The sequence below is a fragment of the Kwoniella mangroviensis genome, assembly GCF_000507465.2.
Source record: "Kwoniella mangroviensis CBS 8507 chromosome 1 map unlocalized Ctg01, whole genome shotgun sequence".
Taxonomy (NCBI): domain Eukaryota; kingdom Fungi; phylum Basidiomycota; class Tremellomycetes; order Tremellales; family Cryptococcaceae; genus Kwoniella; species Kwoniella mangrovensis.
Genome location: NW_027062533.1, coordinates 13,220,095 through 13,238,751, shown reverse-complemented (window position 1 = coordinate 13,238,751; position 18,657 = coordinate 13,220,095). Strand labels below are relative to the sequence as shown.

Here is an 18,657-nt window from a genome sequence, read left to right as displayed (position 1 = left end):
GAGACTACGGGATCATAGGATCATACAATATATACATCTTGTATATCTTGATTGATGCTGGTCGTATACATGAGCATGTATCATATTGTACATTCTCCCACATTATAAGATAAGACGGAGATCCATTCTATTCATTATCACTATCTCCATCACCGACCAACCCCCTCCTCCTTCTTTCCTCATCTTCTTCCTCTTTCCTTCTCTCTGCCTCTCTCTGCTCTCTAGTGTATTTACGCATATCCACCTCTTCCACTCCTTCTTCGTACAACCCTTCGTCGGATGTGGCGAGTGTAGTGGACGATTCGAATAGCTGTCGACCTATACACAGACCACATATCAACCTTGATCCACATCTTTCGTGTGTTGGCTCGGTTGGGAGGCGGTGAGCTGAGATGTCATATCAACTTACCAGTCGGTCTCTCTTTTCTTTTCCTCCACTCTTCCCTTTCTTTAGGATTCAAAGCTCTCACTCTATCGTCTTCCTCTTTCTCTCGTTTAGCTTTAATCTCAGCTGTAAATGATTTACGCCATTTATCGAATAATTCCTTTGTCAACGGTGTACCTCGTGTACGTGCCGCCTCGGCCTATACCATTCAACCGAAACTCAAATCAGCCAAAAAAGAAACGAAAGAAGGTTGACCTTCTGCAGAAGGGATCTACCTACCTCTTCATACTCCCTCGTCTTCCTATCATCTTCTTCCTTTTCCTTCCTCGCTCGATCCACTATCAACAACGCCAAAGCTTCCTTAGCTGCAGAGGCTATCGTGAATGTCATGGCCATGCCTATTGACTCTTCGGCCTGTAAGAATTCAAATCATCGGCATAAGCATTGTTGCCAATTCACAATCGATCTGCCCTTTTCTCTCCATATATGCGGATGTGAAGGTCAGGAAGAACGAGATGTTGATGGGAGATGGAACCAGAAGAAGAATGGAGAAGGAATGGGATCGGTTCAACATAACTCACCACTTCTTTCAGATTATCCAATACCACATCTTCTTCACCTTCCCTCAAGCCATCTTCATCATCTATCTCCTCTAGGGATATTATCGGTATCACATCAGGGTACGTCTCGGGGTATTCTATGATCAACTGCAACGCGACTATAGTATTTTCAATCGACCAATGTAAGAAACCAGTCAGTGTCAGCCAGCGGCTTGAGTCTAGATCCATAGAATAGATCAGCTTACTGGGATTGGAGATGGACTGTTCTTCAGGTTCTATGCGGATTGATACAGATGTATCTGATAACTCTGTCCGAAGTAACGAACGTAACAAATGACAGTTTAGCATTTTGTAAAATGAAGATATATAGCGCAAGTTAAAAGTATGACTCACTTTCTAGCTCATCTGGAAATATAGATTCTAACACCTAAGTATATCGTGGCTGCGAATCAGTGTATGTGATCACTAAAGTCTGTAAGGTATTAACACATACTTCGAACTCTTCTTCCAAAATCGCTTTATAGTCTAACAAAATATCGAACATTGATCATAAGCACCCAACCAAATCATGGTTGCCTTTACACAGACTCACCTGACATGCTGACAATTCTCCCTGTGTTTCTTGTAGCCAATAATGTTGTCCCTCTTGTACTCGTCTCGGTTTTGCATATATATTGTGGATTCCATCTATCTTTCATCCACATTGAGCTTTGACTTTGCGTCAAATCCCAATTTGCCATGTGGGAAACCACGTGTTGATCATGAGATGTTCCGATTTGATCCCCCTGCTGTTCTATTTATTTGCCACCCAACGTCATGTCAATCCACTTAAGTCACTTTACTATGAAGAGTATCGAGAAATTCCCTATTCTCTAACTACATGTCTCATCAATAACAATACTACACATCACAAAAGTATAAATTACTAGGACAGTACATTCCTATAATCAACTCATTTATTTGATCGACAGATTCCCACACCATGTCTACCCCATCTACCTCCACACCAACCCCACCAACCCTCACTCCCTCACAAGCACGTCTGGCAGCTCTCAACAGGCTCAAAGCGAAGAACAAGCTCACCTCGACTACCAATGCTACGGCTGGACCTTCGACGAGGGATAATGATGGGTCAGGGGGCCATCCATATGTCCATAAGGCGGGTAACGTACCATCAACAGCGAGGAATATGGTCCAGCAGCAACAGCAGTCCAAGGATGAGGCGCAGGCGCCGTTAAGGAGAGATCCAGGATTAGTGAGTAAATTTGTTTTGTCTGTAGGAATGGGGAGGAAGTCTCACCGATACAGAATGTGTTTTGTGTCATAGGGAAAATATTTCGAGTACGATTTAAGTAAATTACATAATTCCAGAGGAGGTTTCTTGACTGAGGAAGATAAAGAGGGAGATAGGATAAAGAGTATTGTGGAATTGGCGAGGGAGAAAGAAAGGGAGAAGAGGATGATAAGAGAAGGTGAAGAACCTGGTAAGTTTTTTTATGGGTACTTTACAGAACTTGATTTAGTATACTTACCGAATGAACCGATTTCTTTTGGATGGGGTGGATTAGCAATCATCATTGATAAATCACCTAGATGTGTTGAGTGTAATACCCTAGAAATCAACCATCAATTCCTGAAGGTACGTTCTATGTTTTTAACTCATTCACTGAGAAGATCTTGAGACGAGAACTGATAATAATATATGACTCTGATTTAGGTATTCGATGTGACCGTTTGTAAAAATTGTGAAAAGAAATATCCTGAGAAGTATTCCCTTTTAACCAAGACGGAGTGTAAAGAGGTATGTTCTCATCCCATCTCACTTCATATACAATACACCTGTTCTTCTTGCCCGATGGAAGCTCAATGAAGTGTTAACTCTCATGTGATGTAGGATTACCTCTTAACGGATCCAGAGTTAAAAGACGAAGATCTTCTTCCCCACTTACTCCGACCAAACCCCCACGCATCGACATATAGCAATATGATGTTATTCCTCCGTATACAGGTTGAAAAAGTCGCGTGGGATAAATGGGGTGGTCCAGAAGGACTGGATAATGAGTGGAAAAGACGTGAGGAATTTAAAAAGAGGAAGAGGGAAGAGAAGTTCGAACAGGGTTTGAGAGAGTGAGTATATTTAATATCGACTACAATCATGTGATCATCATCTGTTTTGACTGATATATCAACGTTCTGTAGTCTACGTAAACGTACTCGAAACAACTTGTATCAGCGTAAACAGGAATCCGAACATATACATCAATTTGAAGATGCCGATGAGATGGTGGATGAATCTGGTGATAGAAAGGTTTTACAGAGATGTTTTGGCTGTGGAGCTGAACAGGAGATAGAGGTTTTGTAGTGTACTCGTAGTGCTTTCAGAGTCTATGATAACACAGGATCCAATCGGGTTTTGTGGTATACATGATAGTTCACCCTCGGATGATGGGAAGGAAATACAAATCTAGATATCTTTGTATCATTACTCAATTATAATCTCGGTCCAGTTGTATATGTATTATCAAATCAAATGTTCGAAATAATATCATGAAGATGCATAATCACATTTATGTATCGTATCCAAAAACTGCTTACGCAAACAAAAGCAAATCGCTAGCTAGTCAAGCAAACCATCAAACGCAGTATAACGTATATGAAACTTTGACTGTGAAATTGAGAGAAGACTGAGGATAGTCATTAGTGTAATTTACATATAACATTTGGTCGTCGAAGACCTTTGACGTTGTTGGAAGATAATTCATTCCAGTTTGAAGTACCCAGTACCGATGATAAGATCATTCCTCCTTATTACCCTCGAATTCATCTTCACCATCAGCTCCAGCACCCAAATCATCCAATACCGTATTCAACCATCTTTCAAATTCGTTTTTCTCAATTCCACCATCTTCATCAATCAATTCACCAATCAATTTACCCACTATCAACCTTGATTTATGAATTAGGGATTTACCGTTATTACTCGTTATTGATAACGTTAATTGAAGATTATAACTTGGTCCGACCACCGTTTCAGATCCGTTAGTGGAAGAAGAAAGAGTCGTGGTAGGTAAATTAGGGATGGTTGATGGAGATGTAGAGGGATTAGGAGAAGTAGGTACGGAACTAGGTGAGGAAGGTCTAGTATGTGGTGATATTGTTAATTGAGGTTGGGAAGGTGAATCGAGTGATGTTGATGAAAGAATTTGAATATGATCCGTTTCGATCTATATAAAAAACACACAAATGTCAATTAACTGATTTCAACTATAATACTGAAGATATCACAGTATAGACAAGGATAGGTTAAGTCAATCGTGAAAAAAAAAAAAATGTCAGAATTAAAACTCTTACTTACCCTTTTAACCATCCTTCTTCTTTTCCCTTTAAATACCTCACCCTTTTCTATCCATTTCTTCCAAGCCCACAATACAACTTGTAAGATCGTATATCCCACTACGGCGATCCATAAGATGGGTTTTGAATCTTCGAAATCTACCTTGAGAGAGTATAATACACTTGATAAGGCGAGGATGACAGATGAGTAACCGAGGGATAAGTGGACGGTAGGATGGAGAAGGGATGGAGTGAAGGATTGATTTTGGAGGTGCTACATCATATCATAACAGCGATAGATCAGTAAATGAAACGAGCTCTACATATAGTGATCTGTAATCGGTTGTGAGCAAGTGGGAAATACCTGTACATACCTTTTTCACTATCTCGTCTAGAGCAGCTTTGACCTCACCCAGATTCGCATTATTCACTTTGATGGTTGGTAATGGATCAGTAGCTAATGTCGATATAACTGATACATCTTCCTTTTCCTTTTCTATACTCGAGTTGATCGTGGGTTCTAAAGCAGGTGCGAGCTCGGCGTTCTTACCGCCATTGTTAACGGATTTGCGAGGAGCCATGATAGATTGAGATACGGTACTGGGTTCGTCGTTCTTGCGAGTATGAGTAGATGACCTATGAAGACATGCTTGATCTGATTGATGGAATGACTGGTGAGAAGCTTCAGTACACGGGGAACAAAGAGGTATGTATGTACGAATCTTGTATTTGATATATGAGCATTGACCATCATCCCACCATGTCATTGATTCTCATGTCATCTAATCTCTCAACGCGTCGTGGAAGGGCAACTACTGGTATGACGTGGCACATATATCCAAACACACGGGATCAATAATATCACATCTCACCGTAGTGTATTTAGTACAGTACTCGCAATGAGTCACCGAGGGTATATAACATGCATCATTGAGAGAGAAGATAGAATTATGGCACGGAATGAATCGAATATACAGCTCCAATCGATATATACATGGGTATGACACTAATTTGCCCTTGGCTCACTGCCCTCACCTCAGACTATCTTCAGGTTGATATCCCGGAGGGGGACTATGAGGTGTTCTGCCTTGAATTTGACCGGCATCGTCGAATCTACCTGTATCATAAGGGTTCTCCTTCCCGGGCGCGGGACTAGCAGGCAAAGCGATACTGGCAGCGTTTGTAGGTGGGACAGGTAATCTTCTAATCATTTTCGACGTGGAATCACTCTCATCATCCGGTTCCAAACTTCCACGAGGCTTAGTTCCCTTCCTGAACGCTGCTGCGGAGATCTTCCCACCGACACTTCCATTCGCTGATGGGAGTGATGGAGAAGCCAAGGGGTCTCGGTCAAGAACTTCTGCTGGGGTATAGAACTCGCTACCAGCGGGAGTGAATGATGGTCGAGGTAATGGTGGGATATCCAACGTCGTAGGTGACTTGACAACCTCGTTGTTGGTGATAACGGGTGGTGGCGGAATATTGAGGGGTTGACCTAAACCTGGTGCCGCAGTTGCAGCTGGTGCTGGTGCTGGTGCTTGGGAAGCAGGAGGATAAGGCTCAGGCGTATTTCCTCTTTTCACGTTCAATGGTTCCCAGGGGCTTTTCAACGTTCCTTCAGGTCCCTTTTCTTCACTCGAATAAGGGTTCGGTAATCCTACACCGGACGTGTCATGTTGTTCTTGTTCCAACTCTTCTTTCTCGGCAGCTTCCTTCCAAGCTTGTTCTTCCCTTTCCAATTTCTTCCAAGCCTCGTCGGCGTCCATCGCTTTTTGTTGCTCATACTCGTACCCGTGCTCCGGTTGAGTATCTTCTATAGGCGTATGAGGTTGAGCGGATCCTGATGGTCCGCCAAGACCAATAGGAGGCAGTTGTGGTGCCGGATCAGGGTGATGGTCATCATGGTTGAACATGACTTCGCCAGTTTCTCTTCTATGTCCACCGAATTCACTATAGATGTGAGATTGAGGTGCGTGAGTGGTATGAGCTGGATCGTAAGGGTTGGCAGAGATTCCACCATAAGGATCAGCCGTATCTAACGAGAATTCCCGTCCTTTGCCTTTGTGGTCAGGCGAAGCGACGTTTCCGGGATAATTTGCGAATTCTTCAGCAGCAGCGACATTGGGTTCCTCTCGTTCTCTAGGCAAGGAAGGTGGACGTAATGCTTGACCGAAAGGTGGATCAGGTAATCCAGGTGGTTTAGGCGCGCTGTTAGCAGCATGGAACTGAACAGTTGAAAGCTGTAATCATGCGTCAGCTATGATCTGAATCTGAGTAAGATTATTGGGAGGGAATTACTCACACATCGAGTCGCTTCGTTGACAGCATTTTCAGTCTTCTCGTATCCTGTATAAGGTGCTCTTCCATATCCGACAGGAGTCTCTTCCAGTGGTACTTCTTCCAACAGCAATTTACCTAATTCACCGATGATACACATTTTCTCACCGAGTTCTTCCAGACCTCCAAACTTGAGTGAAAGAGCCTCTTTGATTACCCTGATGGCATCGAACAAACAATCAGCGACAGGTAAAACGATGAGGCGGAGAGATAGAGAGACGAAATATGAAGGTGACTTGGATAGGCGATTATGTCCGAGAGATCCTATAAAGAGGTTGTTCGTTATACGAGGGATGGTCTACTCACTGTCTCTTGAAATCTCCAATCTTGGTCTCCTCCGTAACAATATCCTGATCCATATTCCTCATATCCAATCTCAACTTTTCTAACAATTCAGTTTGTTGAGGTAGTTGTTTATTCTCTGGACCCATTTTAGCTAATTTCCTCTCCGCTTGATCAGCTTTCGATCCTGTATTTCTCCTTCTTGATCTCAGGTCCATCAACTGTTCTTCTCTTTCTCTGATCCTTTTCAGGCAGCTTCGCATATTTGATTGATGGCTGGCAAATATATTGAGAGCGGTCGTAAGTTGCCCTAATAAATTGGATGATTGGGTTAAGATATCTTGAAGATCGGGTCCTTCTTGTACACCATAGGGTGGTAATGCAGTTGATGCCCGTTGTGTTTCTGGATGGAATCATACAAAACACAATTAGCTATCCCGACCAGACTACGTGACAATCCTCGACTGCTCTATAGCTGAGGAGCAGTCTGAAGAGTATACGTCTGGCTAGACTCACCAACAGCTAACTTCTCGGCCATTTGCATGACACCTTTCTCGGTCGTTATTATACTATCAACTCACTCCTATCAGCACTCTGTCACTGGGGGGATACCAGATGCGACTCACTCTTGTAAAGCTCTCATATCCTTGTTACCTAAACCAGGTAATATACTCTGATGCGCCAACGTTCCTTTCAACTTTTTGCCTAGCCCATCAAACCCTGCTCCATTCCCACTACCACCGTGAGTCTCTCTAGAGGGCGACTCATCATCTGTGTATCCACTAGCATGCTGGTTATGGTTCGATGTACGTGTCGGTGAGTTGGGTTCGACAGCCCCAGAGACTTTACGTCCGAAGTTGGATAAAGAGAATTTGCCAGATGTGTTTCGTAACGTCATCGTATCTTGTCTCTCGGACTGAGCGAAGATATAAGACGAATGATTCGGGTGGCGAGGAAAAATTCACCGATGTGATTGTGATGATGATGAGATAGTGACAAAGATTGGATATAAGCGTAGTCATAGTCCACTCTCTGTTGAGTTGTCACCTTGTGCATGTCATGATTCACATCATCTATCATGTTTAATCCTTAGCTAGCAGCAAGTGGAGGCTGTGTACTCGATTCGTACTTCGCCGCTCTTGGCTTAAATGGAGAGTAGAACAATAACAATACGTAAACATGCTTATTATCGGGGTTATCCTACTGTGGCGCTATGCTGGCTGTCGCTCTTAATGTTTGGTTCCTGTTCAAATACTTCGGAATGCAGGTATCGTTACCCCTCTGGATCGCTCATCCAGCCTTTGTGAGAGGTAAACCGTCATGGCAACAAAGACGACAATTGTCAGTAACATATCTGAGCGTTTTATTGTCATACTCCAGGTGGATTGTCCAACAATACCAGGGTGAAAGATCAACTGCAGAGTTGAAATTCGCCTAAACGTCACAAAGGAACCCTTTTTTGTGTATCCTGTAACACAGCTACCATCAAAAATGAACACCATCAACCACCATCGGATCATCCGTCCTTACCGGATGGACAAAGGTATACATTCTGCACCTCTGTTTTTTGTCTTCTTTTGTCCTCTTGAGAAGCATCCTCGTTCTTCGTTTGAGGGGGTTTACATACAAAGAGATGAATAACAAGGATGATCTGTTATTGTGTGATCACTGATAATGAATCCACCTTTTTGTTCTACCCTCGTAAAAAACTGACAATAGAAGACTTCAACATCTGGTCAGTCTGTCAACCCCCAAGATGTCGTGGGATATATGAATGAAGATCGATCAGATTGATTGTGTATTCTCACGCACACATGTACCAAGAACATATCATCTATCAGTCATCTCAGCAGTCTCTCCCAAAATCACTTCGAGACCTCCAACTCTGAATACCAAGCGCAATTTTGCTCACCTCGAAAGGGCCAAATAGAACGCACTACACCGTCATTCGGTAGTTCGGCCAGCAATTGGAATTACATTAATTCGTAGCGATAATCCACGTCGTCATCGAACACACAGGGGTCAAGACACATCACTTGGTAATCAATCTATCCCGCATCGCAGGAAACTTATCGCTTCGAAACGTGCTTGTGGACGGGGCACTGCAGGGTAGAAATTGAACCGAGCGGCAAATCAGCACTAATTCAATTTAACCCATTACATACTGTACTCGAGTATCTTTCACTACCTGCTATAAGGTATATAACTTCACTACGACATCGACTACTTGAATCATCGTTTCATCTCATCACAACTAATCTCTCACATATCGTCATCGACAACTTTGACAACTTGACAACTCGATAAATTCTTGATTCACAATTCACATTCATCTCAATAACAATGGTCAGTGCTATAACCCAATTAACGTTCCTATTTTCATAATCTCCTATTTCCCATTTCTATTCTGCTTTGATCATCTATCACCTCGCTTCCTATATATAGTCAAGTCAAAGATGAAAGAATCGAAAGCTAACGTACGTTTTCTCCCTTCTTCTGAACACCCGACGGTAAACAACCGACAACGTATCAAACGACCAATCTCACCACCACCTCTCGGACATACAAAACCACTCAACCATTCACTCATACTACACCTACACCACAATCCTGTGAACGATATGAACAAATTTGATCATACCAAATATTGGAATGATTATTATTCATCACCTGATATTGGGGATGATGATAAATTACCTAAACCACCGTCGAAAATTAAATTATATTCGACGAAATGGAAATTGGAAAATCCAAATCCAAGTTCTAAACCACCTTCTTCCCATGGTGAACAGGCATTCTACGGTAATCCTATGATGATGGGATATGGAGGTGGTGGAATGGGTATGGGTATGGGTATGTATCCAGGTATGTCAGGTATGGGTCCTATGGGGATGGGCATGGGGTACGGGATGGGTTCTGGAATGGGCATGATGGGATACGGTGTAAGTGGGCGATCATTCGTTTTCCGCCATAGTCCATAGTCTTCACCTCCCTCCATTTTGGTACATATTACAATGAAGGAGCTGATAAATACGTTTCCTGATAGATGCCAAGATACGGAGGGTAAGTACCTCAGTCCTCATACATCCCATTCATCTATGGATATCCTCTCTTTATCGTTCACGACCGACTCCTTTTCATAATATCTCTGCGATGAATTTCTGATGCTCCAGGTACAGTATGTATGGTGGATACGGCGGATATGGGTGAGTGATGAAGAGTGTTCTACCTATCGAAGATACATCATTCCCGGATGGCATACAACATAATATGAAAGAAGCATATCTGATCATACCCTTTCTATGTGAAATGTGAGCAGTGGATATCCAGGGTGAGATTAGAATATACGCATCGTCCCCGTGAATCGAGCTGACATGTCGGTATTCTCACAGGATGGTAGACCCTTTATTGGGACAATATGGTGTATGTCTCTCTCTCTCCTTTTTACTCATTCGGGATTCCACTCTTCTTCCGCCAACACACTAACCCATTTTTCCTGATATTCACACATATACAGGCGCCTCCAGCTGCAAATTTCGTCGACGATTTCCCAGATGCTCATCGGTGAATATCAATTTTCTTTCAAGTAATCCTTTCAAGAGAAATTGATATGAAGAGTCAAGAATGCTAACGAAACCCAATGATACTTGCTCAATCATCAAATCAATACACACTTCAACTTCACAAACACTGAAACACAATCCCCTATCGCCAAACGTGGTCCAATCTCGTGTCTTGTTCTTGTTCTATTTTGGCCTTCGTTCATGGCGTACACACACAGGAATGAACATGCTTATCGACAATCGGCTCCAGACGCTTACGGTATGGGAATCGGTATGATGGGCGGCGGAATGGGAATCAATAACATCCCAGGAAGTCAAGTCATGCTATACGGTAGAGGAATGCCTTATAACGTGGGTTCTCTGTTTATACATATCGTATCGTATCATCTTGTCCTGAGTTAGATAGATACTAAAATTTGATTTATCTAGGGCTGGTACGCTTAAACGGATCCTCGACATCTCATCCTACAAATCATCATCTCGATAGTCGAAGTAAACATTTTCAGAGAACTACCATTACATACCATATTCTGTGCACAATCATCTTGCTCTAAGTTATGGATCAGAAAAATGAAAAACCAAAGAGATAAGGAGTATTTGTAATACTCGTGAAAAATTTCAGTAATATATTCACATTTCCTCTGTGACTCATTTTTATTTTCTTGATACGAAGTATGAAAGGAGAAGAATTTGGAATTTAGGCTCTCGGTGAACATGCAACTTGTACGGTATCTCGATCTACTTGCTTCCGATATCGTCGTCAGTCTCATAGTCATTCTGGGCAATAACCATTAGTATCAATTTCGCAGCCACCATACTGTGTCGAGTGATCACGAAAGTTGAACACTCTTGATAAGGCTACCAAGTCTCTTTGAGGATCCTTCGTGCGTACTATAATAAATTCGCGATTACCTGTTAGAAAGTAGTCAGATTTCTTTGCTATATTCCAAAGGTTTTGCCGAGTTTCAGTAGACAAAATCACTTTTTCATATCGTACTAGTACTCGTCAAGATCAAAGGGTCGTGCCCTCAGACTGATAAGTGATTCTCGGCATCTACAGTGGTACTGTAGTACTGACTGTATTTTAGTAAGCAAGTCGTTGAAGATGGGATGAAAAGATTGTAAAAAGGTTCTTTATGAATCTGAGTCTGACTTGGAATAGATCATGGGCTGTTTTGACTAGCTTATCAAGATAGATAAGGGATAAAGGCTTATCATTGATAGTTGATAGTGATATTGAACGAGTAACGAGTAATGGTGAATTGAGTCGTAATGTGCATTCTGCACCGTTTGCGCAGTATGATGGGTATATATAAAGTACGTTATATCTGAAAATTGTTTGATTCTGAAGATTAACAATTCATCAATGGTTACTTTTTGATTCATTGTGACATACAAGGTACTTTTTCAACGCAACATCATAAATAAAGCAAAAAACAAATTGAGATGAACCCCTTTCCAACTTCAGATTCAATTTTACCTACTCCGCCACCTGAATCTAATCTCCTCTCATCATCAAAAGCTACAGTATACTTCCCTAATCCCGTACATCCCATTGCACTGGAGTATGCAAAGAGCAAGTTCGGGAGGGTTATCGTTAACATGAATGATCATAGGGGAGAGGTGTGTGATATCGAGAAGGATAATGATATATTGAAAGTGGCAGATGGAATTGGTGAGTCAACAAGAAACTTACAATGACAATGTTAAATAAGTTATTTTAATTCCAATACATGGATTCATGCTAAATGTTATTATCATTCACGCTTTAGTCAACCGAGCTAATCCCTTACCTAAATCTTTTCTTGAAAAGTGTAAAAACCTCAAAGGGATTAGCGTGGTAGGAGTAGGATACGATTCAGTTGATATTGCTTTTTGTCGTAACAATAAAATATCAGTTTTCAGTAAGTCATCTAAATTGTCTCTTCTTGTTAAGTTTATTCATCATTGATAAATACATGGAAAGTCTTACATAATTTCTTGTTGAATGGATTATTGATCGTTGCGATGAATTCTCCAGATTGTCCAGGTATAAATTCAACTTCAGTCTCAGAACTCACTTTGACCCTGACCCTATGTCTCCTTCGAAAAGTGACACAACTCAATAATCGAATTAAGAGCCTTGCAGAGGGTGAAAAAGTATTGGCGATTGATAATTTGGGGAATGAGTTGAGGGGTAAGAAAGTAGGTATGATAGGGATGGGTAATACAGCTAGGAAGACAGGAGAGTTATTTCATGTAAGTTATAAGTTATAATTACATTATATCGATTTTGATGCTGATGCTGTATTATTATCAAACTTACGATTCATTGTGTCATTTTACACTATACTCAGCACGCTTTTGAATGTCCTCTTCATATCTATTCACCCACCTCGCCTTCTAACAAGTGGAACTCTTCCGACCCATCATGCCAAGGGGCATTACCCCACACCCGTCACTCAAATCTTGAAACTCTCTTACCTGAAATTGATATTCTAACCATCCACTGTCCCCTCACCCTGACGACAAAGGACCTAATCACCGAGCGACAACTCCGATTGATGAAATCATCCGCAATCCTAATCAACATGTCAAGAGGGTATGTAGTAAATGAAAGTGATTTGTACAATGCCTTGAGAGAAGGTTGGATAGCTTCTGCTGCAAGTGATGTTTTTCAGGTCGAGCCGGTCATTAGAAAATGTATGAATCGGTTGGATGAATTGGATAATTTCATTGCTACCCCTCATATGTGAGTGGACGTGTTTTTTTCCCCATTGGTCATTCGTTGGTTTTGGGAAATGTCAGATTCGTCTAGATGGTCGAATGATATTGGTTAACCTATCTGGACTGACAAGTAAATTAATCTTTTACTGATACTGACGATACTTACTGATCAGTGGAGGAAGTACCGTCGAAGCTCAAATCGAGATATGTAAATGTGCGATTGACCAATTGGCGAATTACTTTGATGGGTATCAAGTCAAAAATCGAGTTTGTTGAATGTGGATATCAGTACAAGTCATCAGCTTGCTGATGACCGATTCACAATCGAATGGATCATTGATGTTAGTTAGCTATACTGATCGAAATCCCAAATTAGCAATCTCCTTTGTCGGTCGCTGCCAAAAGTGTTTAGTCCACTTGATAACGTAAGAATGTATATGTATGCACAAAGTAGTATGATCAATGCATTGTTAATATACCTCCTTCCGTCTACCTATCGTGTGAACTGTTCAATGAGAACAAAATGTCAGCTTGTAGGTCTAATCGCCAGACAATCTTGAGATAGCTCACTTGAATATCATCGATCCTCAAGATCAACGCTACTGTCTCCGTGGCCAACTCCAACGCACTTGTCGAAACGAGTAATGGCTGTACTACGTTCTCCTCAAGGATATTCGAGATTATACCCTATGTACATGGCAATATCAGTATACTATACTATGCTATACTATACAATTTACTGATGATGGTTTTGTATAATCAAACTCACCTTCTTCACATTTATACCAGCATTCTTATCTCCCAGAGCATGTTTGTTCCTCAATTCGGTCACGATGGCAATAGGGTTCAAACCTGCGTTTTCAGCTAAAGTGGTAGGTATGATTTCGAGTGCTTCGGCGAAAGCTTGGAAACAGTATGCTTCCTTTCCTTTTAAAGTGTGAGCGTATTCGGTCAGAAGTCTTGATACGTTGATTTCAGGGGCACCACCACCTGCGATCAAAGCTCTGCGAGATGAAACGCCCAAAGGGACAGTCAATTGTCTGATGGTCTGTACATTTTTGAATTGGTGGGTGGGTTTGAGCGAAAAGTAGAACAAGATATTGATGGATGGGTAACACTCACCTCTTCTTTACCAAACATCTGACCACACACAAAGCATCATGTAACGACCTTTCCGATTCTTCCAATACCAAGTCGTTCGCACCTGTACATACGACACTAACGGTTTGTCCGGGGTTCTTCACTCCCGTAACTTTAACGACCTTTGCACCAGCTTGACTGGTCTCTTCAACTAATTCCGCATAACCCAATTTATCCTCTGTGAAGGCCTCGATATCCGCAACGGGTTTTGAACCAGTTGATTTCGCTATGAAATCAATTTCATCCCTTTCGATATCTTTTATAACTAAAATTTTCAATTTGGCTAAGAAATGCAATGATAAATCCGTTACGGCATCTCTTAAGATTGATTTTTGAATTAGGAGAACATTACATCCTGTTTTCTTGATTCGTTTACATAAATTGAGAAGATATTGTCGTTCTTCCTTGAGGATCTTGTCCATTTGTCTATAATCGTTGACAACAATTTGATTGTCCATCTATCATCCCAAAAAATAAGTTCGCATTTTGTCAGTTTGCGTAAAATAGCAAAATACACGGTTTGGATTTTACTTACATCGGGTTTAGGACTCGAGAGTTGGAATTGGATCAAACCGATCTTAGCTTTCTCCATCCTTGTTGGTCCACCAGCATTGCTCATAGCAATTTGGTTCAATGCCAATCCTTCTACTAATTCCGTATCTTCAATCGTACCTCCAACTTTCTTTACTATCCTGATATCCCTCAAATCCACATTGTGGGATGAAGATGAGACAAGTCTAGTGACGGCTGAGACGGCGATAGGAGCAAGGGTGGAAGAGTATTGGGAGACGATCTGTCAAATATATGTATGAGCTTAGCTGGACCGCACGATAGGGCACCGAGGCAGCATGCAAATTTACCTTGGAGTTCAAACTCGTTCTAGCAGCTTTTAACAAACTTTCCCTATCATTGAGATCTACTGGGATACTCATTTCGTCTAAGAACTCTACAGCTTTTGAAGCTGCTTTTTGGAACGATTGAGCAACGGTAGTGGGGTGAATACCTGGACAACCAAACGCATCAGATTGACCTTTTTCTCAGTCTCAGAGAGCAAACTCGGTTTACTTACCTTGGTTGAGAAGCTTTTCAGCGGCAGAGAGCAGACTACCGGCAAGTACAACCACACTAGTAGTTCCATCTCCAGCTTCTATATCTTGAGCTTGTGATAGTTCAACCAGCTATATCGAAGAATCAGCTTGGACTTCTCATGCTATGAGCAGTTGACATACCATTCTAGCGGCAGGATGTAACACGGCCATATGCTTCAAAATAGTAGCTCCGTCATTAGTGATGACCACTTCGCCAGTCGAGGTTTGGATCTACAGTACGCAAGATCAGTGTTGATGTGGGTCAAATAGATAGAATGACCTATAGCTCACCATCTTATCCATTCCTTTTGGACCCAAACTCGTTCGAACGGCATCAGCAACGGCTAAGCAAGGAGTGATAAGCGTGAGCTGTCAATATTCAAACCGCTCCATTCCTCTGTATCGCACTCACCTTTGGCAGCGTTCATGTTCGACAGTCGAACTTCGGTTGGTTTTCCCTACAACATGCCCACTACAAGTCAGTCTTGGTCATAAGAGGGGAATAGTGGTAGATCACCCACTTTATCGGTGAAGGAGCTGTCAGAGATGCCCACGGGGGCAGAAGCGGTTGCGGCGGCCATTTTGGTCTGATTCCTGCTTCTTTTGAGGGTTGATGTGGTGAGATGAAGAGTGAGAAGTCTATGGAAAGTCGAATACCTGATCCAAAAAGTTGAATTAGATTGACTGATCTATGATGTTCGGTTCGTGTCTCTTGTAATGAGATGATGGATTACCAAAGCGCGTAGGATGAGATGGGATAAATTACGATAAATCGGGATGGGAAATATTCACGTCATCGTGGTACCTAGTAGTCACACCCAACATTACTCGTACACACACTCCTACATCAGTGCATCATTCGAGCGGACATCTCAATCACCACAGTGAAAACAGACCCCTCACAGCCTGCACAACAGGCTATCAAACACAGCCAAGGTGCCGTCACACTCACACTCACGCTCACCCGGTGGAAGATCAACTCCACCTCCCAAGGACTCAAATACAAATTCAGGTGGATTGCTGTCAACCTTGTCTAGGTTATTACCGTTCACTTCCCCAGGTTCACGATCAGGATCAGCCGTCGAGGAATCGCAGGAATATCCTACTCAGATAGATGCAATTACCAAGGACGAAGAGGTGAACACGATGTCAGCAGCTAGGAAATCAAGATCTGCCGAGAAGGAAATCGAACCTGAACCTATGGAAATTGAGGAACCTGCTGTAGATGGTGTAGAGGAGGAGGACGAAGAGGAAGAGGGTGAAGAGGAAGGTGAATATGAGGTGGAAGCTATTGTGGACCATAGGCAGAAGAAGGTGAGTTTTACATCATACCATATGAGAATATCTGTTCTGGCTGAAGAGGGCATAGCTGATCAAATGATTGTTCCCCTGTCTCATGATTCTTCATTTACTTGATTCCTGCCATGATGACCCGTTGGCATTTGTTCCCCTTTGATATTGTTCCCGTTCAAATAATCCCTGCGATAATTTGGCATCTCCCACTGTTGGTCGACTCACCTATGATGTTGATATATCTTCACATAGGGTAAGCAAGCTGGAAAATACGAATGTGAGTTCAGCTTCTTGTTGAACAACGACCGTAGCTGACTTTCTCCCCGCAGATCTCGTCTCATGGAAGGGATATGGACCAGAACACAATACATGGGAGCCAGAGGAGCACGTGTGAGCGATTAATCCTCGTCAGACTTGTTGGTATATCGAGTGTCATGCTAAATCCATGTCGGAACTAACACAGGTCCCATGCGAGTGATGTTGTCTCTCGATACTGGGCCGGTCGGCCTAAAAACGCAGTACCACCTCAAGAAACCAAGAAAAGAGGAAGATCGTCTGTTGGCGGATCATCAACACCTGTACCTGCATCTCAGAAAATCAAATCGGCACAACCGACCAATGGTTTCAGTAGACGTAAATCGCAGAAAGCCGACGAAGACGATGAAGAATTACCAGAATTTGAGATTAGTCATGTGGATTCGACGGCGAAATACGAGGATGTACCTGATTGGGAAGACACGGTGACTAGCGTGGATACAATTGAGAGGAGTAGTAAAGATGAATTGGTCATTTACCTTACTATGTAAGTGGATCTATCCTTCCCTCGTTTAAACGATTTTTCCTTCAGGTGATTATTCACATCAAGTGAGCTGAGCCATGTTGGCTGACCATGATCGATTTTCTCTAGGGTCGGCGGTGAGAAGGTCGCTGTGCCTACCGATTTGGCTTATAAAAGATGCCCACAGAAGGTAAGCCTGATGTCTTGATTTTGGACTCATTCGCGAGCTTCAGCACATCAGCTGATGTTTGGCGGACCGATCAGGTATTGAAATTCTACGAAAAACACCTCAAGTACGTTTTGTTTCTATTGCCTCATCATCTAACTTCTTATCAACACTGACGGGATATACTTCTCACTCGTACATAGGTGGAAATCATCTTAAACATTCATCTTCCCTCCCCGATATACCGATCATTACTTGAATATTCTGTGGTCGCACCTCCTTCACCAATCAGTCAACTTGCTCCCGACCAAGATCCATCGCCATTTTGTGACATATGTGTCCATCCCCAGGGCGCGATACCCCCTTCTCAAACGACAGAATGCAGCTTCGATGTATCCCCTTGGCTTAATCATTTGACATCTGATTTTACCTGTCGACTTCACTTCTGTTTCCCTTTTTTTCTCGTATGCTCTCTCTTCCTACTTTTTATACGCTACGACCATTTGGGAGCCTGTTTCGCCTTTCTATTTCTTTTCAGAGTCCACATATAAGTTGGTACGCATGCCAAATGCGAATGAAACATCATGTTTGTCTGTCAACTACGTGTTGACGGTTAGAGACGGGATCAAATCTGAGCTTGTGAGCTTTGATCGGACGTTCAATTGTTCGTTCGCTTTACATGTTCATGTTAGGATCATTTTGATCAGACAGTGTCATCCGATTGTTCATCGACTCGCATATCCTCTCTCTCTGCTTCTTGTTCGCTTCGCTCGGCTTTCCCAACGTTGCTTCGGTCAGGTATGATTCTCATGGGATGCACATCTTGTTCCCTTACTTCCCACGATCAAGAACCAAAACCGAGCCAAGCTCAGCATCGCCTCCATCAACAGACATCCTTTCAAAGTCGGAGTTCTGAGCATTGTTCATCGTCCAACTCCATTCAACCTGATCTAAAGCAACGAACCACATACACTAACCTCGTTCTTATCCTGTTTCCTCGGAATAGATCTCACAGTCACCATGGTA

General features: G+C 42.3%; 8 protein-coding genes across 8 annotated transcripts; 4 read left to right on the top strand and 4 right to left on the bottom strand.

Annotated features, from left to right (window-relative positions):
* Positions 1 to 127: 127 nt before the first annotated feature.
* Positions 128 to 1,544, bottom strand: I203_105001 (uncharacterized protein; the record flags this gene model as incomplete). Its single annotated transcript, XM_065517664.1, has 8 exons — positions 128 to 318; positions 410 to 584; positions 665 to 799; positions 967 to 1,103; positions 1,191 to 1,253; positions 1,339 to 1,372; positions 1,439 to 1,470; positions 1,538 to 1,544. The coding sequence occupies 8 exons, from the start codon at positions 1,542 to 1,544 to the stop codon at positions 128 to 130; spliced, it is 774 nt and encodes a 257-aa protein (XP_065374482.1).
* Positions 1,545 to 1,927: 383 nt separating this feature from the next.
* I203_105000 (DNA repair protein) lies at positions 1,928 to 3,307 on the top strand (the record flags this gene model as incomplete). Its single annotated transcript, XM_019143419.1, has 6 exons — positions 1,928 to 2,200; positions 2,273 to 2,429; positions 2,514 to 2,584; positions 2,663 to 2,746; positions 2,840 to 3,072; positions 3,145 to 3,307. 6 exons carry the CDS (start codon positions 1,928 to 1,930, stop codon positions 3,305 to 3,307), a joined length of 981 nt encoding a protein of 326 aa, XP_019006468.1.
* Positions 3,308 to 3,740: 433 nt separating this feature from the next.
* Positions 3,741 to 4,859, bottom strand: I203_104999 (uncharacterized protein; the record flags this gene model as incomplete). The annotated part of the gene is made up of 3 exons (XM_019143420.1): positions 3,741 to 4,169; positions 4,301 to 4,552; positions 4,653 to 4,859. The coding sequence occupies 3 exons, from the start codon at positions 4,857 to 4,859 to the stop codon at positions 3,741 to 3,743; spliced, it is 888 nt and encodes a 295-aa protein (XP_019006469.1).
* A 450-nt stretch (positions 4,860 to 5,309) lies between these two features.
* I203_104998 (uncharacterized protein) lies at positions 5,310 to 7,795 on the bottom strand (the record flags this gene model as incomplete). Its single annotated transcript, XM_019143421.1, has 5 exons — positions 5,310 to 6,518; positions 6,581 to 6,773; positions 6,922 to 7,300; positions 7,414 to 7,466; positions 7,524 to 7,795. The coding sequence occupies 5 exons, from the start codon at positions 7,793 to 7,795 to the stop codon at positions 5,310 to 5,312; spliced, it is 2,106 nt and encodes a 701-aa protein (XP_019006470.1).
* A 1,558-nt stretch (positions 7,796 to 9,353) lies between these two features.
* I203_104997 (uncharacterized protein) lies at positions 9,354 to 10,904 on the top strand (the record flags this gene model as incomplete). The annotated part of the gene is made up of 7 exons (XM_019143422.1): positions 9,354 to 9,839; positions 9,944 to 9,960; positions 10,071 to 10,103; positions 10,290 to 10,320; positions 10,415 to 10,461; positions 10,679 to 10,811; positions 10,890 to 10,904. The coding sequence occupies 7 exons, from the start codon at positions 9,354 to 9,356 to the stop codon at positions 10,902 to 10,904; spliced, it is 762 nt and encodes a 253-aa protein (XP_019006471.1).
* Positions 10,905 to 11,906: 1,002 nt separating this feature from the next.
* On the top strand, positions 11,907 to 13,442 carry I203_104996 (uncharacterized protein; the record flags this gene model as incomplete). Its single annotated transcript, XM_065517663.1, has 5 exons — positions 11,907 to 12,135; positions 12,233 to 12,364; positions 12,481 to 12,698; positions 12,797 to 13,191; positions 13,340 to 13,442. The coding sequence occupies 5 exons, from the start codon at positions 11,907 to 11,909 to the stop codon at positions 13,440 to 13,442; spliced, it is 1,077 nt and encodes a 358-aa protein (XP_065374481.1).
* Positions 13,443 to 13,655: 213 nt separating this feature from the next.
* Positions 13,656 to 15,975, bottom strand: I203_104995 (T-complex protein 1 subunit delta; the record flags this gene model as incomplete). The annotated part of the gene is made up of 10 exons (XM_019143424.1): positions 13,656 to 13,853; positions 13,936 to 14,170; positions 14,289 to 14,764; positions 14,842 to 15,099; positions 15,167 to 15,309; positions 15,376 to 15,484; positions 15,536 to 15,625; positions 15,686 to 15,738; positions 15,807 to 15,852; positions 15,916 to 15,975. The coding sequence occupies 10 exons, from the start codon at positions 15,973 to 15,975 to the stop codon at positions 13,656 to 13,658; spliced, it is 1,668 nt and encodes a 555-aa protein (XP_019006473.1).
* Positions 15,976 to 16,540: 565 nt separating this feature from the next.
* I203_104994 (uncharacterized protein) lies at positions 16,541 to 17,807 on the top strand (the record flags this gene model as incomplete). Its single annotated transcript, XM_019143425.1, has 6 exons — positions 16,541 to 16,708; positions 16,940 to 16,964; positions 17,017 to 17,077; positions 17,151 to 17,489; positions 17,595 to 17,655; positions 17,730 to 17,807. 6 exons carry the CDS (start codon positions 16,541 to 16,543, stop codon positions 17,805 to 17,807), a joined length of 732 nt encoding a protein of 243 aa, XP_019006474.1.
* Positions 17,808 to 18,657: the final 850 nt, after the last annotated feature.